The sequence below is a fragment of the Castor canadensis genome, chromosome 5 (genome assembly GCF_047511655.1).
Source record: "Castor canadensis chromosome 5, mCasCan1.hap1v2, whole genome shotgun sequence".
Lineage (NCBI taxonomy): Eukaryota > Metazoa > Chordata > Mammalia > Rodentia > Castoridae > Castor > Castor canadensis.
In genome coordinates, this window is record NC_133390.1 from 10,206,999 (window position 1) to 10,234,122 (window position 27,124).

The following is a 27,124-nucleotide window of genomic DNA, read 5'->3' on the forward strand; positions in this document are numbered from 1 at the left end:
GCGGGCTAGGGAGTTAGGGGTCCGCGATGCTAGCGCTGAATGTGAAGTGGAACAAATGCCACTGCCGTGTTCATCTAAACGTGACTTTAATAACTAAGCGTAGCAAATCCGTTTACACTAAGGGCTGCTTAGTCAGTAACTTAAGGATTTCATTTTCAGATCCATCCCTGGTGTCCAGGATCGGGGCGGCTCCTGCGGACTACAACTCCCAGTGAGCAGGAACTCACTGCGCATGCGTTCTGATGGCCTTCGCGTCATTTCCCAGAGCGCCTAGCGGCCACGCCGGCAAGCGCGTGCGTGCTCGCGCCCCTCCCGCTTCCTAGTCTGGTTTGACCTACAGCCGCCCGGGAGAAGATGGCTGCACCGACAGTGTCCCTGCTCTCCCGGCAGGTGAGGGAAGCCAGCAGGAGGATCCTTCCTGGGGTGACAGGTACCCCAGTGTCCAGGGTGCGAGGCCATGGCTGGAGGAGTCTGGCCTCCGTTCAAGTCCTAGGGCCAGGCGAATGGGGTCAATGCGGGGCGGACTCGATTTCTCCCCACGGGGGGCTGCGGGCTGGGGTGATGCGCGTGACCGTAAGTGGCCGTGACCTTGGTGTCCTCGCAGCTGTGCCCTGAGAGGCAACTAGCTTTGGAGGTTTGGGGGTGGGAGAGAGAGGCTGGGCGTCCCTATACTCCGAAGAAAGGACACGGCTCAGCTTCCTTAGCCATGGTCATAAAACCTGTCAAGGGTCACTAGTAATGCTCGATCAGGAATGTCCAGTATTCGTAAAGCACATTTCATATTTTTATTATAAAAAGACACTTAAATGGTTCATCCTGGACTCGTGTTTAGATTGGAACCCATAGAGTAAACAGAAAATACAGCTGGAAAAAAAATTGTACTCTTGTACTGCATCCACCAGTCTCCTTTACATATTATGACTACTTGTAGCTTATATAATTTTTCCAAAAGCCTTAAAAACTTTTAATCCTCACATTGCAGAGCTGGAAGTATGTGAAGGTGACGTGTGCCCTTACGTGTGCTTTTAAACTATGGATTCCAACTCTGTCCCATGACAGACAAAATACCATCCCATAAGAACTAGGGCCCTTGGCCATATCAAACTCTATTTGCTGCAGTACTCAAAGAAAGAAATTTTTAAATACATGTGTCACAAATCATGACCAGAATCATTCTCCTTTTTACTAAAATCCTGCTCAAAGGTATGGCAATATAAATGCCAAAAATTTTGTTAGTTTTCTTGAAACATGTACTTGTTGGAAGGTAGTGTTTTCTCTCATACCTGTGTGCTGACCACCTCTCGTCCCCAGCAAGCTAGGAAGTTAGTGGAAAGGCAATTTCTCAAGCAATTTGGGATGATTCTTAATAGGGAAATTTACTGTAACTCACGCTCATGTAATAAATATGGTAATATAAAGGAACATATGACAGCAATCATTTAGAAGTCTTTTTTTCTTAATACTACAAAGTTAAATGCAGAAATCTTTCAAGTAACCTCATTTGATCTATTTTCCTTTGTTTTGAAGGTACGATGCTTCAGTACATCAGTGGTCAGGCCCTTTTCCAAGCTTGTGAGGGTATGTTAATTTATATTCTTTTCATTGTAAAACAGATGCAATGTGAGTCAGACAGCAGTACAGTCAGAGCTTGGGCATTTGTGTAGTTAGTATCAAAACCTTTCTGTGCATGATTTGTGCTTCCTAAAATGTGATGAGTGCCTGGGGTTGGGGAAAGAATGATGTTGGATGCTTGTTGTGCAATGGGCTCATGCAGAATCTTTAAAAGAACTTTATTTAATCATTTCTTTTTCCCATTAATCCTCCAAATTACACAAGGTAGGCTTTTTGTGTTTATTTGGCTGCTTGGTTTTGGTTATTATAATGGAAGAAACATTTCCAACAAAATAAAGTGCCATGCCCAGGTTCTCACAGTAAGTTATTATAGGAGTCGATATTAAAATCAAGGCACCTCAGTTTCCATTGCAATCCTCTTGCAACTGTTCATATTACATCTTGCCCTCCCCAAGCTAGTAACTCTACTCCTTTGCACTCCTTTTTTCCAAAGAAAGTCATTACTGACAAAGGCACTGTTTCACTAAACACCAAAAAGGCTCACATTTGAAAGATCTGAGACTGGAGGCATGCTCAAGTGGTAGAGCACCTTCCTGGCCCTAAGTTCAAACCCCAGTACCAGCAAAATTAAAATATTTTTTTAAATCTGCCAGTCCCTTTCTTTTCAAATGAAAAGTATCCTAGTTGACTCCTGATGCAGACAGTAACAACATGAAGTCTGACTGCATTTCCATGTGACAGAAAGTTGATTCAAGTATCAGAGAGCCTGAACTTCTCTTAGCTCACAGGACCAAAGATGTACTAGGCCGTCTTTTCCTGTCCACCACCAATCCCAGTCAGCAGGCTGATAATTCCCTCCTTGAAAAATAGCATAAGGAAAAGATGAAAATAGCAGAGCTGAGTGAACCAGATGGAAGTTAGTAATCATCATACCCCAACCCTTATTACCAGTGCCAAATCTCTCAGAACCTTTGGAAATAGTGTCATTTTTATCCTTCAGGTGAGAATTTCTAAAACTGTAACAGGGGTGGTAGGGTGGTAACTGGTCTTACTATTTTACAATAGGGGAAACTGAGGCTGTGGGAAATTTTACCTGCAATTGCTTAGTCTTTGAGCTGGACTGCACTCAATCTTTGTGATTCAAAGTCTAACCTTCCCACTACAACTGTAAGACATCACTAAGCACCTGTAGTCATACATTGACGGTACTGTGTCTTGTGTAGCAAAAAAGTCAACAGTTTACTGTGAAAAACAATTCAAATCTAAGGCACTTTGTGACTTGCTAAAGGGCTCTATTAAGTTGAACACCGGAGGTGCACATCTATAATCCCAGCACTGGCGAGGCTGAGGCAGGAGGATTGCGAGTTCAAGGCCAGTCTGGGCTGCATATTGAGACACTGTGTCAAAAAACCAAAGGCTGGAGATATAGCTTAGTGGTAGAGTGCTTGCCTACCATGTACAAGGCTCTGGATTTGGTCCCCAGCACTGCCAAAGATGAACATTGATGGGGAAATTTATAGTTTTTCTCTGAAATGTGTAAAAGTATACTTGTACGTGTTTTTATAAATGCCTGTTTTCCTGGCTTTAATATCTCCCAAACTACCTTCCATCAGTGTTTAAAATCTCCCATACTTGGAACTGAATCATTGGAGTTCAAAGAAAGCATAAACTCATCTTAAAATTAAAATAATTGAATTACTGCAGGTAGAGTCAAAAGAGACTTTGGACACCATGTTTTCTCAACCCCTGATTTTACTGGTGAGGAATTGGAAGCTCAAAAATACAGTCATGGCCAAGGAAATGTCCCTAGTTCATTTGGGAATTGCCATTTAAGGTTACTCTTTGATGACATATTTAGACTGTCTTGTGTTATGAGACGTATTCTTTAAATTATAGACACTGAATTCTATTCTTGTTTCATTTTCTGTTTTCTTGCAGTGCTAGGGATTGGACCACCCAGAGCCTTTTGCATGCTGGGAGTGCACTCTGTCACTGAGCTACATCCCCAGCCCTGATTCTTTTTTTTTTTTTAGGCAGTACTGGAGTTTGAACTCAGGGTCTTATGCGTGCTACACAAGTGCTCTACCACTTGAGCCGCACCTCTAGCCCTTTATGCTTTAGTTATTTTTAATAGAGTCTCCTGCTTTTGCCTAGGGGCACAGCCTAGACTATGATCCTCCTACCTGTGGCTTTCCGCATAGCTGGGATAGCAGGTGCACCACCATGCCCTGGTTATTTGTTCAGATGGGGGTCTCATTAACTTTTTGTCCAGGCTGTCAACTAATTTCTATCCTCCTGATCTCTACCTCCCTTATAACTGAGATTACAGGCATGAGCCACCCAGCCCTGCTCTGATTATATTCTTGACAGTATAATGTATTATTATACTTAACTGTTTTTCCTTCTTTATCCCACCTTTTTTGTTTAAAGCCCCCTGTTCAGGTATATGGCATTGAAGGTCGCTATGCCACTGCTCTTTATTCTGCTGCATCTAAACAGAATAAACTGGAACAAGTAGAAAAGGAGCTACTGAGAATAGCTGTAAGTACCGTTCTTGTTTGTTACATGTTACGTTCCTATTCATACATTTTTGCCTTTCGCTATTTGAATGTACATCCCTAATGAGGTATAGCCTAAAGAAACTGCCAGGAAGAACAACAAAAAAAACTGTTTTCTGTGAACATGTTAGTAATAATACCGGGTTTTATTTTTCTGGAACTATTGTGTAACAAGAACAAGAAGACACACATAATAAGAACATTAATATTAGGAACCAAGATTTCCAATTAAGAAAAGACAGAAGTATAAAATCAAAATTCAAGGTGGAATTTAAGAAAACTTGCCATTTTAGAAGGGAATTAAAAGGTCACCTTTAAAAATGTATACTTGTAAGCCAGGTTTTTTTTTTAAATGTCTTTCAAATATGTTAGAAGTTTGCTGTGCTGAGAATTTTCCTTATGAAGCCTTTTCCTGGGTTTTAGTTATTTTGTTCCCAAAATATGAGGGAAGAATGACTGAGCAGAGCACACTGGGCAGTAAAGAGAGGACAGGGCTTTGAGCTTCCTAATGAGATAAAAAACTGACAAGAAAGACCTTGAGGCCACCAGGAATAATATATCTATTTTTTTAAATGAAAAAAAAGAATAAGTAAATGAACAGAATCTTATGTGTCACTTTGATGAGAGAATCTCTGCTTTATTTTTCACTAGTTTTTCTAGTTAAGAAATGTTATGATTTTACCTGGGTGCTGGTGGCTCACGCCTGTAATCCTAGCTACTTGAGAGGCTGAGATCAGGAGGATTATGGTTGAAGGCCAGCCTGGACTAATAGTTCACAAGATCCCATCTCCAAAATAACCAGAGCAAAATGGGCTAGAGATGTGGTTCAAATGGTAGAGTGCCTGCTTTACAAGCACAAAGCCCTGAATTCAAACCCCATTCCCACCAAAAAAAAAAAAAAGAAACGTTTTGTATTTTGAGGACTAGAGGTGTTGCTCAAGTGCTAGAGCCTAGCAAGTTTAAAATGAGTTCCAACCAGTGCCACCAAAAAAAGAAAAAGGAGATTTTATGCATTTTAATACATTTCCTCTCCCTTTAGTTGCCACCTTGGGCAATAAGGTATGTCTGTATGTTTTAAGGACATCTTGTATTTTCTAATCCATATATTACTGAAATTTAAAAATTTTATTGTTGAAGGAGGAAATATATTAGTTTTATAGAATAATGCATATGTTCTTTATTAATTACTTTATTGTAAGTATTGTTCTATACTACTTTGTTCAGTTTTGATTTTTGAGCTTTTGCCATAGCAGAATAAAATTTAGCTTCATACTCTCTCCTTTATCCAGGCATCTGCAGGTATTGCTTATGGTCTTAGCTGGAGTGATAATCCTCAGAGACAGTAGGACCACCCTCCCTGCTAGAGACACCTGGAGGGAAGGTGGCAGGAGCAGGCAGGCTTTCACACAGGCCTTTGTGGAGATGGCGATTATGGATTGCTCCTTGTCATTTACACCCATTTTCAACACAAACAGTGGTATTCACAGTGGAGGGGATGACTTGGGATGAGAACATTAGGATGGGGTTTGACTGAAACCTGGAAGTCATTCAGAATGTGGAAAAAAAGAAGGGAGACAATTACTGTAAGACTGTTCACAAATGAAAATGAGTATTTCGGGGTCACTGAGAAGGAAGTCTGATACCTCACAAATGTCGCACTGAATGTCCACACGATGATAAGTGTGAGAAACTGGATGAAGTTCCAAGATGCTTTTAATTTATAAAGGCCTCGGTTCTATGGACAGTGGTCATTTCTGTGGGGCCTCAAAGTGGAAATCTTAGCACTGGATGGCAGAGAGAGGCAAGCAGCCTGGATTCTGGCCAGGAGCCTGGGAGGAGGTACTAGCAGAGAAATTGGAAGACAGAGTTGTGTAAATGAAAGATGCCCAGATGGAAAGAATCATTTTGGGTTCATTGAAGCTGTGGCCTGATGCTAAGGGTGGCCAGGTGCTGGAAGCCACATGTCACCGAATTCACGCCGTTGTGATTTAACAAAATGGTTGCTGCACTTCCACTTTTTGTCTGCTCTCTGCCCCAGACCATAAGCCTCTCACAAGTTGGGTTGATCCTCCGGCTCTGTAAGAGGGAGAGCAGAATCTGTCACCTAGAACACAGAGACCCTTCCAGGAATGGCACAGAGGCCTACTCTGTAGTCAGAGCACCTTTTTTAGGTCTGCAGTAACTAGAGTCTTACCTGTGTTACATAAAAATAAACCATGCAGTGATGGTTTGGGATGCTTAATTTTTTTTATGATCTTTTTTGAAAAACAAAAATACATGTATGAAACTTCATAAGACATTCTGAAATTTTTTAAGGAATGTCATTTTTATGTTTTTGTAGAGTCGTGTTGGAATGTATTCCTGAAGTCAGTGAGAGAAATGTGTTTGATAATAAACTGCTCTTCACATATGCTTACATGCTGATTTTCTTAATTTGTAAAATTAAGATCATTTGTGTGCTAAAGAATTAAAGAGATTGTTTTGGGTACTTCTAGCAACTCCTGAAGGACCCCAAAATGTCTACTTCTATTCTGAATCCCTACATTAAACGTTCCATTAAAATGAAAAGCCTGAGCGACATCACAACAAAAGAGAAGTTTTCCCCGCTCACCTCCAACCTCATGAGTAAGTATTAGAACTTTTTCATTTGAGCTTCCTTAAACTTTGCTACCAGAAACGGACTCCATGGCCCAGGAGCCCATTCAGCTGTTGGCAGTGAAGAATCTGTGGGCTTGGGCTTGCCCGATGTGCTGAGTCCAAATCTGCACTCACCAGCTCCCCAAGCTGACAGTCTGAGGAGCAAAGTCTAAAGAATGCTAAGATGTAAGGACGCCTCTCTGCATAGGTAGTGGTTTCATCCGTGGAAGACACTAGTGGGATTTGTACCCCAAAAAATGAGTTTGTGGCTAGTAGCTATCCCGTGGACCTTGAAGATAATTGTATCCTTTGGTATATTCGATTTGCTTTTCATATCCTCATGGCCAAGTCAAAATACACCTTTAAAAGTATATTCATGACATCTTTGAATGTAGACAGTATGCTAATTTGGGGATTGGTAGCCAACCATTAGCGTCTATAACATAAATATGAAAATCATTGCAAGCTGAGTGCAAGAAGTCTGTTGCAGATCTGTGTGGGTGAGAACCCTGTATGTGTGTGCATACACAAATATTTGCTAATTTAAATGCTTGTCAGGGCGTTCTTTTTTTAAAAAAGACAGTGAATGTATTAAGTTATAGCTTCTCTATTCACCTTCTTAAAGTTCATTGAATATGGTGTTCTAAGGCCAAAAAAAATCAAAGTTTGCTTTTTGGGTGATATCATGTCACTGATACACCTTCACTTTCCCAGTTTTACTTGCTGAAAATGGTCGTCTGGACAATACCCAGGGAATCATTTCTGCCTTTTCTACCATCATGAGTGTCCACCGTGGAGAAGTACCTTGCACAGTGACTACTGCCTCTGTAAGTAGCAAGTTGCTGCTGCATGTGCCTTGATAAACAGGATAAAATCAAGAAATCGGGAAAGGTGACTTGGCACATGGGAGGTTCTTTTCATCCTTTTATGAGGTTCCGTGAAGCTTTGCATTGGAGGAGCCAGAGGGTATGTTCCTCGTCCTCGTGCTTCAGTATCAGTGATTATTCGTAGGGACTACAGTCAGGGTTAAAGAACATCAAAGTGTGTTTCAGAATAGTGTGTACATTCCACTATAGGTTTGAATTATTTTTTAAGTGCCATATTAGGTAGCTTACTAAAACTAGAGTTTCTCATCTCTCATCTGTCATCCTGGTAGATGGGAAAGGGTACAGTGCAGAGGTTCTTTAATTTATTACTTAGTTTTATATAAAAAGATCCATATGAGGGCTTAGGACAAGCACTTGACTAGCAAATTGTAAGGCCCTAAGTTCAAACCCCAGTACTGCCAAAAAGTTTTTTAAAAAAAATCCATATGAGGTAGAAATAATAATTGTCCTTATTTTATAGGCCAGGAAACTGTAGACCAGGGAAATTTAAGTAATTTATACAATTTGGGTCCAGGATTTGAACACAACTCTTTCTCAGAAGTCCATGTTCCTGAAACACACTATCACCTCACCACAAGTAATTTTTTTCCTGATGTAGTTCAATCAGTACAGGAAAACAGTGTGGAACTTAATCGTGAGTAGATTGTGGTGGACTTAGTTGCAGTATGCAGCACCTGACCTCGTCTGGATTAATAGTTCTATCTAGTGTTAAGAGCACGGTTTCACGGAGCTTCCAGTAGGTCTCATGTGGCCAGGCCTCCCGCACCAGCGGCGCCCGCAGGAGTGTGGTAATGCAGTTCACTTTGGTCCCCGCATTTCAGGCAGGAATTCACAAGGCCTGTCTTGGTGAAGCGTGCCCACTCACGCTTCATGCTGGAGTTGACATGCTGGAGTTTCTTTTTTCCTTTATTTAAGTTTAAATTTAAAGGTTGGTTTGTTCTTTTTCAGCCTTTAGATGATGCTGTTCTCTCCGAATTAAAGACGGTTCTGAAGAGCTTCCTAAGTCAAGGCCAAGTACTGAAATTGGAGGTTAAGGTAGGTTTTAATTATTTATAGTATGTTTCTTTGGGCTAGTTGACATTTAAAATGGCTACAGACAGACAATGGCTATTAGATATGATACTTTAAATTTAAATAGATACCTGATGCCACGGGCAGTTTCACATCTGTTGTTTCTAGCTGTAACATCCTTTACTCAAGAAGCACGCTTGGCCATTTCAAAACACCTTTTCATCTGTCCATATGATCAGCAAAATAATGTCTTTGTATTTTCACATTTCCAACCTATTTTTCTTTCCTAGACTGATCCGTCAATCATGGGTGGAATGATTGTCCGTATTGGGGAGAAGTTTGTTGACATGTCTGCAAAGACCAAGATTCAGAAACTGAGCAGGGCCATGCGGGCAGTTATGTGAGCACTCTGGTGTCCATCATCAGTGGAAATTCCTGCACTCGGAGCAACAGTAAAATGCTTCCTGAACACATCGTGTTTACTGTCTTTTAAAGTGAAACACAAAGAGCCTTGTTTTCATCTTTCTTCCAGAATCCCCTCACTTTCAAGGTTAAAAAAGCCCTTTGGGCTGAAGAATTTGGTTTGTGTAGATCATTCTTAGGAATTAATTGATTGATTAAACATAACACCCATACAGACTGATTCAACAAGGTCTGGTTCTGCCTGCTAAAACCTCCTGGCTTTAAAGGAGTAGTGGAGGACTCCTGGTCCCCAGTCCCTAGAGTTCCATCAGTCCTCCGGGGAGGCCCTACTGACTGTAGGATGTCCTTAGCATTCAAGACCATTTCATGAGCAGCTTACTTAAGCTTCTTAACGTTGTGATGCGGGAGGGGCAGACGTCACCCCACCCTGGAGAGGAGGAGAGGGGTTGAGGAGCCTGGAGATTTTTTCAGAATAACGCCATGGGCCAGGTCTCTTCTTCCCCATCTCATTTCAATCCACCAACACTGGTGCATTGCTGGAGCCAACAGGCTAAGGTGACAGTCAAGTCCCTGTTTTCCTCCCCACTTTATCCCTAAGGTGCTCTCAGTCCACTTGTGGCCAAAGCAGCTCCCAGATCAGCTCATCCCACACATTTTGGTGCTGAGGCTACTGGAGAAAGTAAGAGTCCCCAGGCAGCAGTCCCAGGAGCTATCCCTTAGTCACCTTGCAAGTGTTTGCCTGACAAACTGGTTCCTTTCCCAGAGGTGCTCTGCTCAAGCAGAGGCAGGACAACTGCAACTAGGAAACTTTACAGGACACAGGGCTACACCCCTCTGCACTAGTGCTGTTGCCAGTGTATTGTCATGACCAGATTACTGCCAGTGACATGGCACATGTGCTGCAGGAGAGCCTAACAGGACAACTGAGACCACTCAGGCCTCAGCACTTTCCCAGGAGCCAAGAGTGCTGAGGCTGCCATTCAGCGCAGTAGCCACCCCTAACATGCAGGTGGGCACAAGAGCACTCAGCAAGACTACAGTGACAAGCCTCCCTTGTGTACCACAGGGCTAAGTCATAGGAAATGGGAGAGAAGAGGGAAGTGTGTGTCCTGCCTGAGTTACCTTCACCAGCAGTAGGCTGGCAATCCTCTCACTTGGTCCCCTTTCCCTCTGGCTGGATGTAGATGAGATGGTGTGAGCTGGAGCAGCCAATCTATAATGCAAAAGCCAGGTGATGACAGGCACAGTCACCCTACCAGCCTTCCTGCTGAGCCTCTGGGCTGTTAACACAAGGGGAACTTATACCTGTCACCAAAGCTGGTCCTGCTTCAGTGGGCTCTGTCTCAACAACTGAGAATGTAACCTCACCATGATTCCTGCTTTCCCAAGACTCACCGCCTTCCAGCTTGCCTCCTGACTGCTGTGAGACCCTGTACTTGACAGCATCATACACATTAAAATCACAAGGTCAGGCAGGGCATGGTAATACACACCTGCAATTCCAGCTGCTCAGGAGGCAGATACTGGGAAGATGGTGGTTCGAAGCCAGCTGGGGCAAAAACAGCAAGACCCCCTTCCCCCACCTCACTAAGCTGAATGTAGGTGCACATGCTGTGGTTCTAGCTTTGGGGAGGCAGAGGTAGGAGGGTCCTGGGCCAGGCCAGCTCAGGCAAAAACTCAAGACCCTAGCTGACAAAGCAGAAGGGCTGATGGAGTGGCTCAAGTGGTAGAGCACCTACCTACCAGGCCCAAGGCCCTAAGTTCAAATCCCAGTACTGTCAAAAACTCTGCTTCTACAAACAGACTGATGCACGAGCTATCTCTGGAGGAGCCTCTTGCTGGTTCCCAAATTCTTGAGAATCAAACTCAGCCACCTTCCTGCTGATTCCACACATAAATGGGGGAGCTGATAGAATGCTTCAGATACTCTCATGAGGTCATCAGCAATGACCCAGAGATTACCTACGGTGAAGTTCTTCACAGCATTTAGCTACACTCTAAACAGCCATTCGGGGCTCTTTAAATAAGAGAGGGTAAATTAGGTTACCTATAGTTAGACCAGTGCCTGTACCCAATTCAGGCAGTGGGATGCAGAGAGTCCATACATTACATTGTGAAAGAGTGTAGAGCTGACTTAAAAGACAAATGAAATGAGAGATTTATACAAATAACGAATTCAATAATATACATGGAAAGCACTCAACGCATGTTAACTACTAAATAGTACAAGAGTAAAGTTCCTGTGCCACGCATACACGTGGGAAAAACACAGAAATGAATTCCATTAAAACTAACTTTCGGGAAGCTGAGACAGGAAGACAGATTTGAAGACCAGCCTAGGCTACCCGGGACGTTCCACACCGGTCTGGACAACATAGCGTAAGTAGGAAAGTCATTGTCCAGGCTGGCCCAGGGCAAAAAAGCAATGCTGTACTTGAAAAGTAACCAAAACAACAAAGAACTGGGGGCGTGGCTCAAGTGTAGAGAAAGCAGAAGGCCCTGAATTCAAATCCTAACACCACAAAAAAGAGAAAACTAATTTTCACACTTTTGCATGAAAGACCAATCTCCATTAAGTAATTTTATTTTCTCTGTATTTTTCTGAGCTTGCTAAATTTTCTGCATTAACAAATATTGTTATTGAAGAAAATATTACAGACTAAAATAGTGACTACCAAATTACACTAGCTTCCAGATTTGATCAAATAGGTATCACGTTGTATACTGTGTTGTCAATATGGTTCTGTGAGGGAGACAGTAGACTTGAGCTAGGTGTTTTTAGGTGCGAAACTTTTTATTTATCTTATTTATTTTAACAGCTGTTTGTTTTCTTATTTCAGGTTGGGTCTCACTATGCTGTCCTGGCTGGCCTCTAACTCCTGAGTTCAAGTAATCCTCCTGCCTCAACCTTCCAAGTAGCTGCAAGTACAGGAGTGAACCACCATGCCGGGTTTAATTTATTTTTAAACCTTCACATAAGCAAGAAAAGGGCCTAAGCGTTTTGTGTTTATCAAAAATGGGAACAGACTGATTTTAAAAAGGCAAAGATATGTTACATGCACTGTAACAATACAGCTAGTGTCCAAACTAGCCAGGAAGTTTAAAGGATTTACTTACAGACAGTTAAATCAGTGATAAAAATTGGAAGAAACTGCCTCAAAAGCAGAACAGAAGAAAATGCTATAAATAATACAATAAAATTCACTGTTGGGTTTGCTAATGGCACACAGAGGTAAAAGACAAGTTCTGAACATGTGGAGTTGTTTCTGTTAGAAGCTCGGTAGAAGCCCACAGCATTCCTCTGAATGACCTCACAAGACAATCTCAGCCTTTGGGTTCTCCCCAGCCACTCACAGCACTTCTTATGCTATCCAACCCAGAACTCATATTCTCAGAAATGGTTGGGGATATCATAGGAAGCTCTGTTTCTATTTGGGGCTAACATTTAGCTGAAGCAGGCATGGGAGAAATGAGAAGGTTGTTGGGTATTTTTGCTTCTTCTGTTTATTTTTACATAATTTTCCTTGTACAACTATGCCCTTATCTGTGGGAAAAGGAAGCACACAGGAAGAGACACCATGTGCAGGGCTGTTAGCTTCCAATGTGTGTGAGGAGGCGGGCAGAACGAACCCAAATAATCCACTGTTGCAAGGTTGACTTTTCTCATTTTATTCATGAACTATGTGAATTTAAACCATACAGGTCAAAATGACCAAAGAGGTGTCTTGATGAGATAGTTCTTTTTAGATTCAAGATGCACAGGAATAGCAAATTGTACTGACGTTGCTACTGATTTAAAGGAAGAAAGGAAGTAAAAAAGAAAAAAAAAATCTGAATCGGTAAAACTTAACATTTCACACAGAATAAGGTGCCAAAAGAACACAAACAGCAAAACAACTTCAACTTCTTTTAAACGAACAAAACAAGAAACCTAATGTTTTGGCCCTGTTTCATCAAATCTTAGACAAATACATACGTCTACAGTTTATAATAGGATCTAGTAACTTTTAGAACGCCACTAAATTACATAGCAGACAATGTAGTCTCCCTTTTGTGGAAAATTAAATAGTACCATTATTTGGCAACAGAAGTATATTACAATCAATAGGACATCCATCAAGGGGGTGGCCTAGTCAGTCCTACCCCAGGCAGGGCTGTGAAGGGAGCAACATGCCACCAGCACTGTGGCCCACTTGCCACTGGAAATACAAGGTACTCATTATAGCTGATGGCATTCTTTTGCAGGCAGGCAAAGGCTAACTGGCAGAGCTGCCCACACTACTGGGTAGGGCCCCATGTTCTGGTTTTTCTTTTCTGGGACTCTGAGAACAGCCAGGACCCTAGGGGCAGTTAACAGGCTGACTCATTCCCACTCACCAAGAGGGTATCATTCTGGGGGAGAGGAGTTAGGGCCTATTCTGGTGGGTGAACCTGAGCCAGCCTAGTACTGCTCACTGGCCTGACGTGGCCTTCCCAGGCTACACTTGAACAGAGATCTCTAAATGGCTCCATCTTTGGGAATAAAGGCAATTCTTCAAGGTGATTTGCAGATTTTCAGGAAATCAAACCTTCCCACACCCCTGAAGTTCAGGAAGACACTTGGACGCAAGCTTTCACCAATGTCAAGCTTGCAAATAAAGGACTTAAACTGTTGGTGACAGCATGAAGAAGCACACAAGTTTGTTGAAAGAAATGTTGGAAACCTAACGCTCACACTCTTTATACATCCCTTCAAGCCATGGTCCTAACCTGTCCACAGTGGTCACTATCCAATGCCTCTGAGCCACCAGAAACCAGCTCTTCTCATCATGGAGGCATTCCTGCCCTGCTAGGTGACGCTGAATTCATGTGGTTGCCCCCTCCTGAAATCACTTCTAAATGCTCTCATGGCGGCGGTTACACGTTGAGTTTCATGGAACCTTCCTAGGCCACTTGTAGTGACATTTCTGGTGGCCAAGTATAGGAGGTCTATGTCCCAGAAGCAGTCTGGACTTCGGATCCTTTTCTGGAAAAGGGAGTGAGGGTGAGGAAGGAAGGCCGCTTGCCCCTGGGGTCTTCAGTGGGGAGTCAAGCACAGGACTCCAAGAAGCCGCTCTGTGGCTGCTTTGCCTGCCAATGGATAGCTGGGCCTCGGAACCCCAGGCTTGACCTCCCATCGGCCAGCTGTGCAAGGTGAACCCAGACATCTCATGGAAAACTCAAACACTAAAGGCAGGGGTGGGGTGCTGAATCTATCCGGAAAGAGTAGTGGAAATGACCCAGAAGCCTCCCTGAATGCTCCCGAACACTGATGGGACAGCTGGCTCATCCTAAGTTCTTGGCTAATCCCCTAGAACCCAAGATGCTTCTGTGACACCTGGACCTGAGGGAAGACAGGTTCTTAAGTCTCTCATCCTTCCCGACACAGCCACTCTCCAGAATGTTACTCTGCACAAATCAATTCTTAATGCAACACACAGGTCTCAGCCCAGGTCATGGCTACAGGACATTTTTCCTTTTATCATGCCACCACCCATTTCATTGACATCAAATTCCCTGAAAGGGAAAAAAACATGACTGCTTTGAATTTCTAAACATACATGACTTGGATATTTTTTAATATAAGAAAATTTAGTTGGGTTGAACCCAAGCAATCTGCTTATGCATTTTCTACTCCTGGAATTGGTTTTAATTTCTTTCTATAATTTTATGCACTTAAATTAGATTCCTAAAATACTCTCATATACATACAGAAAAATAATCTCTCAATGACAAGTCACATTTTACAATAACAAGTTAAATATTTTAGACTACAGAATCTGTTAGTTCATGTAACATTTAACAGCATAGCTTCTTATATACCATATACACATTTAATCATGGTCGTTTCCATAAACATACAGCGGAGAGATCATGATGAACCATTTAAAGAGCACAGTCTTTCCATATTATGTAGTAGAACTCTGCATTTTTCTTTGCCGGAAACAGCATAAAATGCAGAAAACCAGAAGCTGTGAGCTGATTATCACACACAGGACATTTTGTGGAGGTTTTTCATCTGCGTACATGTATTTACACGTATGTTCACCACCTGTACATGTGACAGCACAAAGCTGGTAGAGCTAAGGCAATACAAGGGGTGAGGGGTAGCCAGCTCTGCAGTGGACAACATCTGAGGTTGATTTCACAGTTTCAAGATACTTGGGTTATTGACAAGGTATGATTTAAATGCATGTCTAAAACTAAGTATCATTAGCAAAGATCTTGCTAGAATGTCTACTCTCTGACACAGTGGCTATTCAGCAAATAACCTTTTGAGGATGTTGATTTATAAAATGTTCATTTATCTTGATATTGTTGACACAATATCAAATGCCTCTAGAGAACATTCAGAAATTCTCTAATTTGGAAGATTGCATGACATGTGAAAGCAAAGCTATAATTTGCTGTTTCGTTCAAGGTGACTTAAGTCCATGCTAGAGGAGTTTACAACTTCAGTACACCCTTCTGTCAATGCTTTTACTTAGCAAACATAATCCCAGATTGACTCAAGAAACACAGGAAGGATTATTGCTCTATGTGTGTAGAAATGGGACTACATTTGCACAAAGCAAGCAAACTGCAAAGGTTTTAGAGCATCCGATCCAGTGAAAGCAAAAGCTTGTGAAAGAAAGCACAGCACACAGCCAGAAGGATTGACTCTGTGGTCACTAGCCTCTTCTAAAGGCTACCGGAACAGAAGGGTCTTTCCTCTCTGCCAGTACCACCTGACTCCAAAGCCATACAGAGGATCCTATATTGAAGGAAGGAAGGGAGGGAGGGAGAGAGGGAGGGAGGGAGGAAGAAGGGTAGGTCAGTCTAACTCTACACAACCTGCCAGGGAGACCCTTTCCAAAGAAGAAAGACATAACATGAAGCCCTACCTGCTTCTAGAACCAACTGAAAATGCACTGTGATCAGGCCAGTGTCATGGGCGTTCGACCTATATCGTCACATCCGGAAGGGCCCTGAGCTCAGCTTAATGTTCTGCTGTCTCCGTTTTGAAATTCTTAATAATTTAGATCAAGAGGCCTCAAATTTTCATTTTACACTTGGTCCACAGATTATGAGCTGGTCTTGAGTGTGACTAGGGGAGTGTTAGTACAACATGTTTCCTGTCTTCCTTTTCAGTCCATGTATCTGTCTATCGATGCATCCATCCAATCCAGACACACACACACACACACACACACACACACACACACACACACACACACACCCGTGCAATAGACAGCTGCATACCACCAACAGTTTTTGCCATTTAAATCTCAGAAGCCAAAGTCTGCAATAGAGACTCTGTTATCCAACCAAAGTAGAGTGACTCTGACTTCTGGAAGCCTTGTCAGAGAGACAAGCTTCCTCTGGGAAGGCCCCCATTACCCATGAGTCTCATGTAGGGTTGAATCACAAAGCCCCCACAAAAACAGATGCAGAAAAGGCAGCTGCAACAGCCTACGTGCCCCAGGAGCTTTGGGTTTGAGCCCCCAATTAATTCCCTTCCATTCTCCTCAGTCTCCTCCTCTCCCGGGTGATTGCTGGGGCTCTGTCCACCCCACTTTCTAGCTCTGAGAGTCATTTTCCCAGCTTAAGCACAGGAGGTTTCTTCGCAATTTATAGGAGAGCGATGTCTTGGAGCTGAGGTAGGGGCAGCCAGCACCTTGGGACCTGCCAGTAAGGATCATGCAGTGAGGCCTCTTCCACCCCCAGCAGGGACAGTGAACAAAGAGGCAGCCAGTGCCACTCACCAGACTCAGTGAAGCCACCACCTGCCTTTGGCCCCCACTCTGTTTCCATCCAAAAGTGGAAGGAAATAAAAGATCTGAGCTTAAGAGGAGAAAGGCAAAGGAACATAGTTGTAAACACACAGGTGCACAGGAATGGTACCCTTACAAGTGATAAAAGTATAAAACCAGAAGAAGATGGGGATTTCTACTACTAGATAAAAAGAAACTTTGGTCACTGGTTGGTTCCCAGGAAATACCAGAGGAATACTGGGTTTTTCAAGGCTGGCCAATTAAGCCCACTTAACACAGTTCTACTTGGTGGGCTTTGAATACTAACGTACTCACACTCATCAGATGACAGTGAGAATAGAGGCTGGTATAGAAAATAGAACAGAATCCTATTAAAACACAACTCACAAGACACAGTAGGGCAAATTGAAATGTGACAACCACAGTGTCAAAAAATTAAATGTTATCTGAATCCCCCAAGGTCAGAGTAAAGAGGTTCTTTGTAATGGAAAAGCTGACTGAGGCTGAGTGAAACTGAAGGAGTTATTTGGAGGCGAATCTGAATTTTTATGTGTTAGGTATTATTTAAATTACTTAAAATTATATCTATAATTAGGCCTGAATGTTACAAAGGGAGGCCCCTCCTGCTGCCTCCCAATCCTGATGATGGCTAGACCAGTACGGGGACTCCCTGAGCAAACTATTGGCCATGTTACCAAGAGATGACAAACCAGAGATAAAACTGTTCAAAGTGCCAGCATCTAAGTTTGAATGCTCCCAAGTTAGTTGTTAAGACTGTAGTTCATGTTTCACATTGGTTACATTTCCCAAGCTTATCAGGAATAGATTTCTTTTTGGCTCCTATAGATATGAAGTTATGCACCTTAGTTGAGCCTGGTGACCTACAAACAGCAATGAGGAAGCAGGTTCTAGAATTTTCTCTAGCTCAAATAACTGTTTTCTAAGTACAAAGGAACAGAAACCTTATTCAGAAAGAGGAAGCTGGGGAGAGGGAGGTACTTATGTCAACCAGCCAGTGCTTCCTCCAAGTCAGACCTAACAATAAGAAGTCTTCATTATTACTTTGAATAACCCCACCCAAGACAACACTTATTAATCAGAATCATTCAAGACAGAATAAAAATACTCAAGGGCTCATGGGAATAGTCACTCCAGAAGGCTGGCCCTGGCTCTAGAGGCTGTAGCACAGGAGGTACAAGCCATGGTGATAAGAGTAGGGACAAGCCATGTCTTCATCAGAGACAGAATTGGCTGGCAGTGGGAGTGGCAGGGGTTGCAAATGGGTGTAGGGTTGGCCTGATTTTTGAAGCCCCCAAAAGGGGTAAGCTGTAGAGGTGAGCCCCCCAGTTCTTCCAAGCAGCTCCCACTTGGCCCTTCTTAAGACCAGAAGACCAAGGTGGCTAAAGAGCTGCAGGAGCTTCTCAATGACCTATTTCAGCTGCTTTTCACCCTTCATCTTTCTTTCTGCACATTCTTCTGCTGCTTTACAATAGTACCTTGCGGGTCTGAACTCATGGGTGCTTACAGGCCTGCCTTCCTCTAGAAAGGGGCCCCAGACAGGTAGGAATTACAGTGTGCTTGGAAGGAACGAAAGGAAGGGAGAGAGGGTGGGAGGAAGGCAGAGAGGGTGGGGGGAAGGGAAGGGAAGGGAAGGAGGAAAGTAAAGGAAGGGGGAAGGGAAAGGAAGGTGGAAGGGAAGGGAAGGAAGGAAGGAAAAGAAGAAAGAAAATGGTTGTATCAAGGTTTCCTTAAGGAAACCATGTGTGAATGAGCAGGAGGTGGAGGCTGTCATGTCATGGTGCCTATGTTGGAATTCTTGATCCTCCCTTAGTACTCCAAGGAGGTCAGGGCTGTCCTAAGAACATCCACCATTTATACAAACCCATTTCTGTCCTTGAAGTCTGTCCCAGAACAAAAGCCTGACCAAGCAGCCCTCCTCTGGTTCAGCCTTCCCAGAAATGCCACCCTCCATGTGTCCTTGGAGCAAATGAATGGAAAACACAGAGAAACACAAGAGTTTGGTCACATGGTCCACTCTAGGGAAAAGGAGAATGAACACCCTGACTTTATTTACAAAATACTAAGTTTCCCCTACAAAGCAGGACCCAAGGCACTGCCTGGTGAGTCATGACAACTGACCAGGCTGTCCCCCACAGGAAGGCAAAGTCTCTGGCAAGCATATCAGCATCCCAGGGTGCAAAGAGGAGATGTTAGCTCTAACAAATGTCCATGGAGTGCTCAGACCCACTTTCTGAGGGCTTCACTGTGCTACCTCTTACGCCTAAAGCAAAACAACACCCAGGCTCATTTGTTTTCATCTACTCATTTCAGACATAAGAGGCTCCAAACTTGCAAAGCAAGTATACTTGGAACAAGCAGAGCCATTGCTATGCTACACTAGCGTCAAGTCTCAAATTACCCTGATACATTCGTGTGAAAGTGCTGGTGTCAGCTATAGAGCACATCTCAACCCTGAAAGGGAAGGCAAAATAAAGGAATCAATTCAAATCATGCTTTCTGTTTCCAGCAGAAAATTTTAAAGTTGTGACACATACAAATTGTTCTTTCTAGGAAAAAAGTTGACCAACTGGAAAAATTTCTTTAGAGTAAAGATAATTTTGTTCTCCTCATGCAAGGTATTAGCTAACTCTAAAACAATCTAAGATCTAAAACAATCTAAAACCAGAGGTCCCTTATTTATTTCTTCCTTAATTCCAGCCTTGTTGAATTCTAGAACATCCTTGCTGTATATGGTCACTGGCCTTACCCTTGTGGCTTTAGGCACAGTTCCTGGAGAGATGGTTGGCCTTTCACCTTGGGAAGCAAACCTGCAATCATCTTCCTCCAATCTACCTGATCTTTTGGACACACCCTGGGACACCCATTGATATCAAGTCACCTGTTGCTATCAGGTCACCAATATAAGATGTCATACAAGCAGTCAGTTTGCTCATTTTCACATAAAATCAAGCACTTTCATATACTTAGGTCATGCTTTTGTTCAAAAATCAAAGAAAGCTAGGTGTGGTGGTATTCACCTGCAATACAAGCACTCAGGAGGCTGAGGCAGGAAGATCAGAAGTACTAGGTCAGCCTGGCCTACATAAAGAGACTCTGTCTCAAACAAAGCAAAACAAAAAAGAAGAAAAAAAGTCCCCTCTTTCATTAATGTTCTTTGGGAGCAGAAACTTATTTTCTGCAGTCAGAGGACAGAAACTTATTATCTAAGAAATCAAATTTCTGTAGCATCCCTGCTGACTCTAGCCTAAAATAGTTCCTCTTCCCCTAATCAATCCTGGATCTGAAGGAACCACATATGTCTTCAAGCTCTCATGGTCACAGCAGACCTGATTCCAGGAGATGATTCTCTCTATCTACCTTCTTTGGGACAGAGAAGTCCTGTCCCAAAGAGACTAGGATGTGGACTGCCCCTTTGGGACAACTGGTCTCTAAAGAAAGGCCAGCCAGCCCAAGGGCTCTTGTCCTCGGAGCACCCAGGATAATTGTCAGGGATGACTGAGGATCAGAACATAGCCATGTAACCAGTCATGTAACCCTTCCTGGGAGAGAGGAGGGCAGAGCGGCAGAAGAACTAGCAGTGCAGCTCAGAGAACAGGGATGCTTGCAGGGTGTAAAAAGTCTGAGATCAGGATACCAAGAGCCATGACCTGGAGATTCCCTGTATTTGGAAAACAAAGAGCTGGGAGACAGACTCCTTATCAGCAAGGGCATTTCATTTGTATGAAATGTAGCCCAGGTGGTCACAAAGGTAAAAATGAAGGAATAGCGGGCCAAGGGTTTGAGGCTCCATGCATTGCCCATGTTCCTCTATCTCCCCAGCTCAGCTTTTGAGTCACAGCTGGGTCTAAAAGCCAGCTCAACTCATCCATAAGTACAATCGGTCATATTACAAATTACAGCAGTGAGTACAAAGACACTAATCCAGAATTTGCTACACTGGAGACTATTTCAGAGATACTCCATGGAATCACTTGGGGAGACAAGATTCACATATTGCTTTTTCATGCTACATCAGTTCCAATAATGGGACTCCACAAGGAGGTGATCTGGGACCTACAAGGTTGTAAGATGTTTGTCATCGTGCATACCATCCCCCCACAGGAAGAGTGGTGTCCAACATTAATACAAAAATAACATCAATGAGGGATAAAAGGAAGAACAGAAAGAAAGGATTGGAATTGTAAACAAACACTGCCTCACTTACACATTTAATACTCTGTTTTTTCCTACTGTGGTAACATGTCCATCATAAATACACTGAACAAACTCTATTGGTTATAGAACTAAGAAAGCATGAGTTATGTGTCTATAGATTTCATTTAAATCACTTTCTTAACAACATTAAAAAATGTAAACTTAAAGTATTTTAACCATGTTTTCTGCGGGGACGAGGTAAACAATGCATGCCTGAAGTTAAACTTGGTCTCTAACACGTTCAAGTTGAAAGTTTCTAACTAAAGAGTATATCTGCTTGTTTCAAAAAATACTTATGTCTGTTGTTCTTGATACAAAATCCTACACTATCTTCAATAAATAAATAATAAAGTGTTTCTTAAAAGTATGAAATGTAAACTTTGTTGTCTGTTCCAACACACACTTTTAAAAATGTCTTGAAATATGACAGGGTTTTTATGGGATGACTTATCACTCTAGGCATTCAGTTCCCAGTAAAGGGGAACTATCATGTAGAAAGTACTTCTGCAACCCTAATTAAATTCTAAGGACCTGCAATCAAAGCGAACACCATCTGACATAGGAAAGCTAGACTCCAGAACCAAGAGAACATGCAAAGAACATTTCATGACCACGACACACTGGGCTTATGGAAACACTAACATGCAAACAAAACATGGCCCATCCTTTTCACTGCAAATCAAGTTATTATCTAATTAACCAGCCTATCTCCTAGCATTTAAAGGGGAAAAAAAACAAAGCACTCAAACCAAACAGGTTGGTACATGGTCACATACTCCTGACTTTGGCAACGAGCGCATGTATTTCCGTTACTGAGAGATTGGTGTGTGTTGGGAGACATACTGGGATCTTCCTCCTCAGATGTATGCAGCTTGCATGCCCCTTGGGTCATTCCCCAACCACATAATGATTTCCTTCTCATCTTTCCACCCCACCTCTAGTTTGTCATTTTTCCTTTACAAGCCTTGGGGGTCCAGGACATGCCTTTCTTGGGAACCTACCAAAGCCAGCTGCTGAAATTTCTTACAAGTCAGGATCCGGTACATTCAACTGTGACCAGTCTCAGAGCTGGTCACCAGCAACGACTTGTCATGAAACATCACAGGGCCTCTAAGCCAAAAGAAAAATTTCCAACAATGGCTATCAATCAAGACCCAGTGCCTTAACAGTGGCCAGCAGTGACCTAATCCAGTACAGCATGACTTTGTAGATAATGGGCTTCTGTGACCATCTTCCAAGCCTGCCTGCTGGGAATCAGAACCAAATCAGCTGACGTATACCAGTGTGTTTTCATTGGCATGTATTAATCAAAGCCTAGAGGGGAACAAAACTGTTGCAATACCATGAATGCTGGAAACTTCCAGGGACTAGCTCTCCAAAGAGCTTAGTCAGTACCTGATCAGGAGACCCAGTGATCGAATCCAGGACAGCTCTTCCCTGTGGGGAAATGATATCCTGAAGCAGCAACCAGTCCCTCATAATTGTACTAAACACACCACGTTGTAGGCCAGAAGTCCACTAAGGGGCTGGTGAAGGTGAGAAACAGGAGGGTGACATGAGTTCTCAAAAGAAATACGGACATTGCATTTATAAATCTATTTTATAGTAACCAGACCCACACCTCCAGCTTGGGGATGGGCCAGGCTCACAACCAAACCTAGCTGAAGGTTATGGGATTTCAGAGGCCCTAGAAGCCATGATGAGACCTGCAGTGAGGACAAAGGAAAACACAGTTTAGTGCCATAAAGTCAGAAATTGTTTGAAGGACAGGATTGTCAAGAATAATTCCTAGGAGCTTTGAGAGGCCTGTCTTTGCTGTCCCATTGCCTGTGGCTGAACACCAATGGTGGTCTCTTAGAAGACACAGTTTGCAGACAGCATGTGGGGCCATGGGAGAGTACCCCTCTGCACATGCCCCCTCGCTCCTATGGTTCATCAAACAGCTGCAGGTCCAGGCGGACCACGATCTCTCCTGTGGGGACCTCGTGCAGTAAGAGACACTTTGTAACTGGTCCTTTGGATCCCTGGTCTTTTTTGATGTCAGCCACACGAATTTCCGTCCGACCCAAAAAATCTGAAAGGAGAACAAACAGACCTGCTCAGAGAGGACCTCTTGTCCCCAACGCACACACTTGTCATACTGGGAATATTGAACTCTCTGCGCTCCCTCCTTCTAGGATTTCTGACAACTTCTTCCAAAGTTCACTTGTCAATGTGTCATCATATTTCATTATTAAAAAAAAATAGAGGGGAGGCCAGGTACATGCTTGTAATGATAGCTACTCAGAAAGCAGAGATCAGGAGGATCACAGTTCAAGACCAGCCCAAGCCAGAAAAGAAGCAAGACTCCCCATCACCAGACACCCAAATAGCTGGGTCTGGTGGAAAACTCCTGTTATCCCAGCTAAGTGGGAAGCTTAGATGATCACAGTCCAAGCAGCCCAGACATAAACAAAATATCTAAAAATATTTTATCCCCAAAATAACTAAACAAGCAAAAGGAACTGGGGCATGGCTCAACTGGCAAAGTGCTTGGCAGTGTGAGGCCCTGAGTTCATTCCCCAATACGGTAAATAAATAATCTTTAAACAAATAAAAATTTAAAAATAGAGAACATTTTGAATGCTCCCAACACAAAGAAGTAATAAATGTCTAAGGCAATAGATATGCATGTTACCCTGATCTCATCACTGCACATTGTATGCATGAGTTGGAATGCCACATGGTATCCCGTGAATATGTATGATCACTATGTGTCAATTTAAAAAATATTAAGAAAAAATTGAAAATCAATCTCACTCCAAACCTTCACTGATCAGAACGGTGCTATGTGACTGTCTTTGGACAAACCAATGGCACATAACTCCCATGAGAGGATGCATAGAAGAAGGGCAGCTTCGAACCACTCAAGCCATGCACAGATATTGCTAGCATTTGGTCCTTACTCTCAGCACTTCGTTAGCTCCTTTGATTACACTTGAGTCCATATCTTCAAATACTCTCCGATTTTTATTGGGTTGAAAGAATGGGGGATAGCTCTGGGATTCATTGGCCAGAAAGCATTGTTTTTCAAGCTCAAAGCACAAACAGAAAGCTGGTAGAAGGAACGATGCACCCAACACAATTGCACCCCTTTGCCTAAACAGAAAGGATTGATTCTGCTGCAGCTGCCACGGGCTAACATTCTTCTCACTCTGCTGGCCAGTTATTCTATGGCTTTTTTTTTTTTTTTCTGGTGCTAGGGATCAAACCTAGGGCCTTGTACATGCTAGGCAAGCACTCTACCATTCAGCTACATCCTCAGGTTTTGTTTTTTAAGCAAGATTTGGCTATGTAGACCAGGCTGGCCTTGAACTCAAGATCCTCCTGCCTCTGCCTCCCTTACAGGTGTGTTCCACTATGGCCAGCCACCCCACGGCTTTTCGCCAAGGTTGAAAAAACAATGAAAAGGCTCTTGGGTACACCCCTCTTCACAGTCACCTACTTTGGAAAGCATATGACTGTGACCTTTGTTCAGGGCACCTGGAACAACTAGATCAAGCATGCTCTGCCCATATCTTCTCAGATGCCACCATCACCACCTTGTTCTGTACCCAAGTAATTGTAGGCACCGGTAAGAAAATATGTTCCCTTGCAAGATGAGTGGAGGTAGAGGGAAAGAGTGCCATGGTGCTACTTTTACTCACCATCTGGTGAGAACTGGTCCCTCTCAAACACGGTGATACAGAGGACTTCCTGCTCCAGGTCTCGGATGAAGAACTGGCAGTTGGAATTCCACTTGGGGTTCAGGGTGTCCTGGATGGTCTTGGTGATGTGACACTGGGAGCCCATGGTCACCTCACAGTATGGGTTGCTCTTTCCTGAAGTGAACAAAAGCCTTTACCAGGTGGGAATGACACCTCATGTTTATCCCCTCCACTGTAATGGCTAACGTGGACAGCCAGGTCCTCTCCAGAAGGGTCAGTGGGAAATTTGGGGGATTTTACTGGAACTTCAACCTTAATTGGAGTGAAAACTCCCACAATAAAGTATCATAGTTAAATGAAGAACAAATCGATTAGTGGACCTTTTAACCAGGCCCTTCCTGTGTGTTGTTAGCCTTACAGTATGTCACATCTACTGTAAGTGCAGTGTCAGGGCTCCCTGAAAAGCAGGACAGCAGAAAGGATAGACAATAAATAAATAAATATAACTCCAGCTTTTTGACAAGTGCTACAAAAACCAATTCCAGAAGGAAATTTAGGACAAGAAGTAGCACTTGATTTAAAGTTGACTGGGGGTGTGGGGAATGAGAAGACTTCCAATAGAGGGGCTCGGGGGTCCTTACCATGGGACCGACAAGGCTTCAACTCAATGCCTTCAACAACATTCACCATCAACCTTCCAATCCCTGTTGCCCTTTGGGAACGGACTGTGACAGCAGGAAAACAACACAAAATGCTTCATTTTAACATTTGGTGTTTTTCCCTGCCTGGTGTGCCTCCCAATCCTGCCCCCACTCCAAAGCAACTCTGCCCTTCTCTTCTTGGACTCTCGCTCCTCCCTTGCTCTGGAATTTGCACTCCATCCCTCATTCTGCACCCCACCCTTCCAGCCCTAAGGATTCTGGGCTCTAGCCAACAGCTCTCCTGCCCCCATTCTGCAGGACCACTGATCCGCTGCCCAGAGGGACATTACCAAGGTATGCCTTCTCCCGCTTCTTTTTCTCCGTCTCTATGTAGAGTTCAGAAGCAGCTTTGATTTTCTGCACCCAGGCAGTCCTTGGATGGGAAAAGACAGAATGTTGCCAGGCAGCACTCGGAGAAAAAGGCTTCAGGTCTGTTCAGATTCTGTTTCCAAGACTCTTGTTTCCTTTGTTCGTTCAATTTTAACAACAAAGGCTCAGGAAAGAAAGTCTGACTTTATGTCACATGATGCTAATAATAATCCCTATGACTTAGGAAGAAAAACACCCGTGGTATTTTTATAATTGTACTTAATTCCTGAATCTGAGACCCTGGGGAAGAAAGTCTGATAAATGCCACCCTGGAGGAGGTTTGGGCACAGCTCTCCTCTTCCTCCCTTCGTGAAAAGCATCACATATTTGGCCTACCCAACAAGGCAGAAGGATGTCTTACAAAAGTCACCCAAAGGAAGAACCAAAGCCATGTCCCAGCTGGGGACCACTTCACATGAAAGAGCAAAGTACCTGCAGGAAGCACTTTGGCACAGTGTTTTCTCCTTCGTTTTTTTCAGACAGCCATATGCACAATAACTTTAGCCAGTTTTCACTTGGCACACATGCTTTTTGGAATGTGGTTGGCCTTATGTCAGGCACACCCTTCAGAAAATGATCTATTTCATTTGGCTCCAAGACAGCATCATGGAGGCATGATTGAAGTAAAATACCCACAGCCTAAGAATCCAGAATGCCCATCCTAGGGGGCTGTGGGAGGAAGATTCTGGTGTGGGTGGTCCTGCTAATCCCCAAATCACTTTCCTGATGGTTTCTGCCACCGGGCAAACCTGGGACGCTCTGAGATCCAATTATTGCAATGGATGGTGGATACTTCTTTTTGCAAAATTCTCAATCAAAAGCAAGTTTCAATCTTTTATTTTAAAAAACTCATGCCATACATCCAACTTCTGAAAGGGTTGAGAAAAAGCTATGACACTTTCCCCACCCTCCACCAGAGGATGGGGGATGCTAGGACCTGCTGACACGTGGCCTGAGCCCAGTGCTAGGGAGGCTTGGGTCTTACCGTTCGTTTATGCTTTCTGCTCGGAGGGTGTAGACTCTGTCAATGTGGGAAATGTGGAAGATGGGTTCATCTCCAGAAGGGTCAGTAGGTAATTTTACTAGAACCTCATTTAAGAAAATAGGCTGGAAAGTAATAATGCACAGATATTATAAAACAAGGATTTGTATAATGTTTGTATAATAAATTATGTTTATTTGTAAGGCACAAAAAATAAATAAATTCACGTAAAGAAAAAAAGGCAGGGACTTTTTTTTTCAGTAAACTCTAAGTGCATTATGTGCTTATGAGTATGTAAGTGAAACTGCGAG

At 43.2% G+C, this 27,124-nt stretch overlaps 2 protein-coding genes across 9 annotated transcripts in view; one reads left to right on the forward strand and one right to left on the reverse strand.

The window, feature by feature from the left end:
* Positions 1–249: 249 nt before the first annotated feature.
* Positions 250–9,138, forward strand: Atp5po (ATP synthase peripheral stalk subunit OSCP). Of its 2 annotated transcripts, none has more exons than XM_020162753.2 (7): positions 250–390; positions 1,528–1,578; positions 4,003–4,113; positions 6,626–6,755; positions 7,482–7,594; positions 8,603–8,689; positions 8,956–9,138. In XM_020162753.2, exons 1-7 carry the CDS (start codon positions 355–357, stop codon positions 9,067–9,069), a joined length of 642 nt encoding a protein of 213 aa, XP_020018342.2. In that variant the 5' UTR covers positions 250–354; the 3' UTR covers positions 9,070–9,138. The 2 variants fall into 2 exon arrangements, with proteins under 2 accessions (XP_020018342.2, XP_020018331.2); XM_020162742.2 differs by having other exon boundaries at positions 321–447.
* A 3,603-nt stretch (positions 9,139–12,741) lies between these two features.
* Itsn1 (intersectin 1) overlaps positions 12,742–27,124 on the reverse strand; it is a 205,055-nt gene continuing 190,672 nt past the window's right edge. For all 7 annotated transcript variants that reach the window (XM_074072743.1, XM_074072746.1, XM_074072744.1 and 4 more), the window contains 5 exons: positions 26,817–26,938; positions 25,753–25,835; positions 25,403–25,486; positions 24,762–24,935; positions 12,742–23,149 (listed from right to left, as the gene is read on the reverse strand). In XM_074072743.1, coding sequence (XP_073928844.1) covers positions 23,001–23,149; positions 24,762–24,935; positions 25,403–25,486; positions 25,753–25,835; positions 26,817–26,938 — 612 coding nt within the window. In that variant the 3' untranslated portion in view covers positions 12,742–23,000. The remainder of the gene's footprint in view (positions 23,150–24,761; positions 24,936–25,402; positions 25,487–25,752; positions 25,836–26,816; positions 26,939–27,124) is intronic.

Bases quoted from the DNA above. Each gene is read 5' to 3' on its own strand.
- Atp5po (XM_020162742.2), top strand. From the start codon at position 355: ATGGCTGCACCGACAGTGTCCCTGCTCTCCCGGCAGGTGAGGGAAGCC. The intron at 448-1,527 runs GTGCGAGGCCAT...TTTGTTTTGAAG, and splicing joins CAGGTACCCCAGTGTCCAGG to GTACGATGCTTCAGTACATC. The intron at 4,114-6,625 runs GTAAGTACCGTT...GGGTACTTCTAG, and splicing joins AGGAGCTACTGAGAATAGCT to CAACTCCTGAAGGACCCCAA.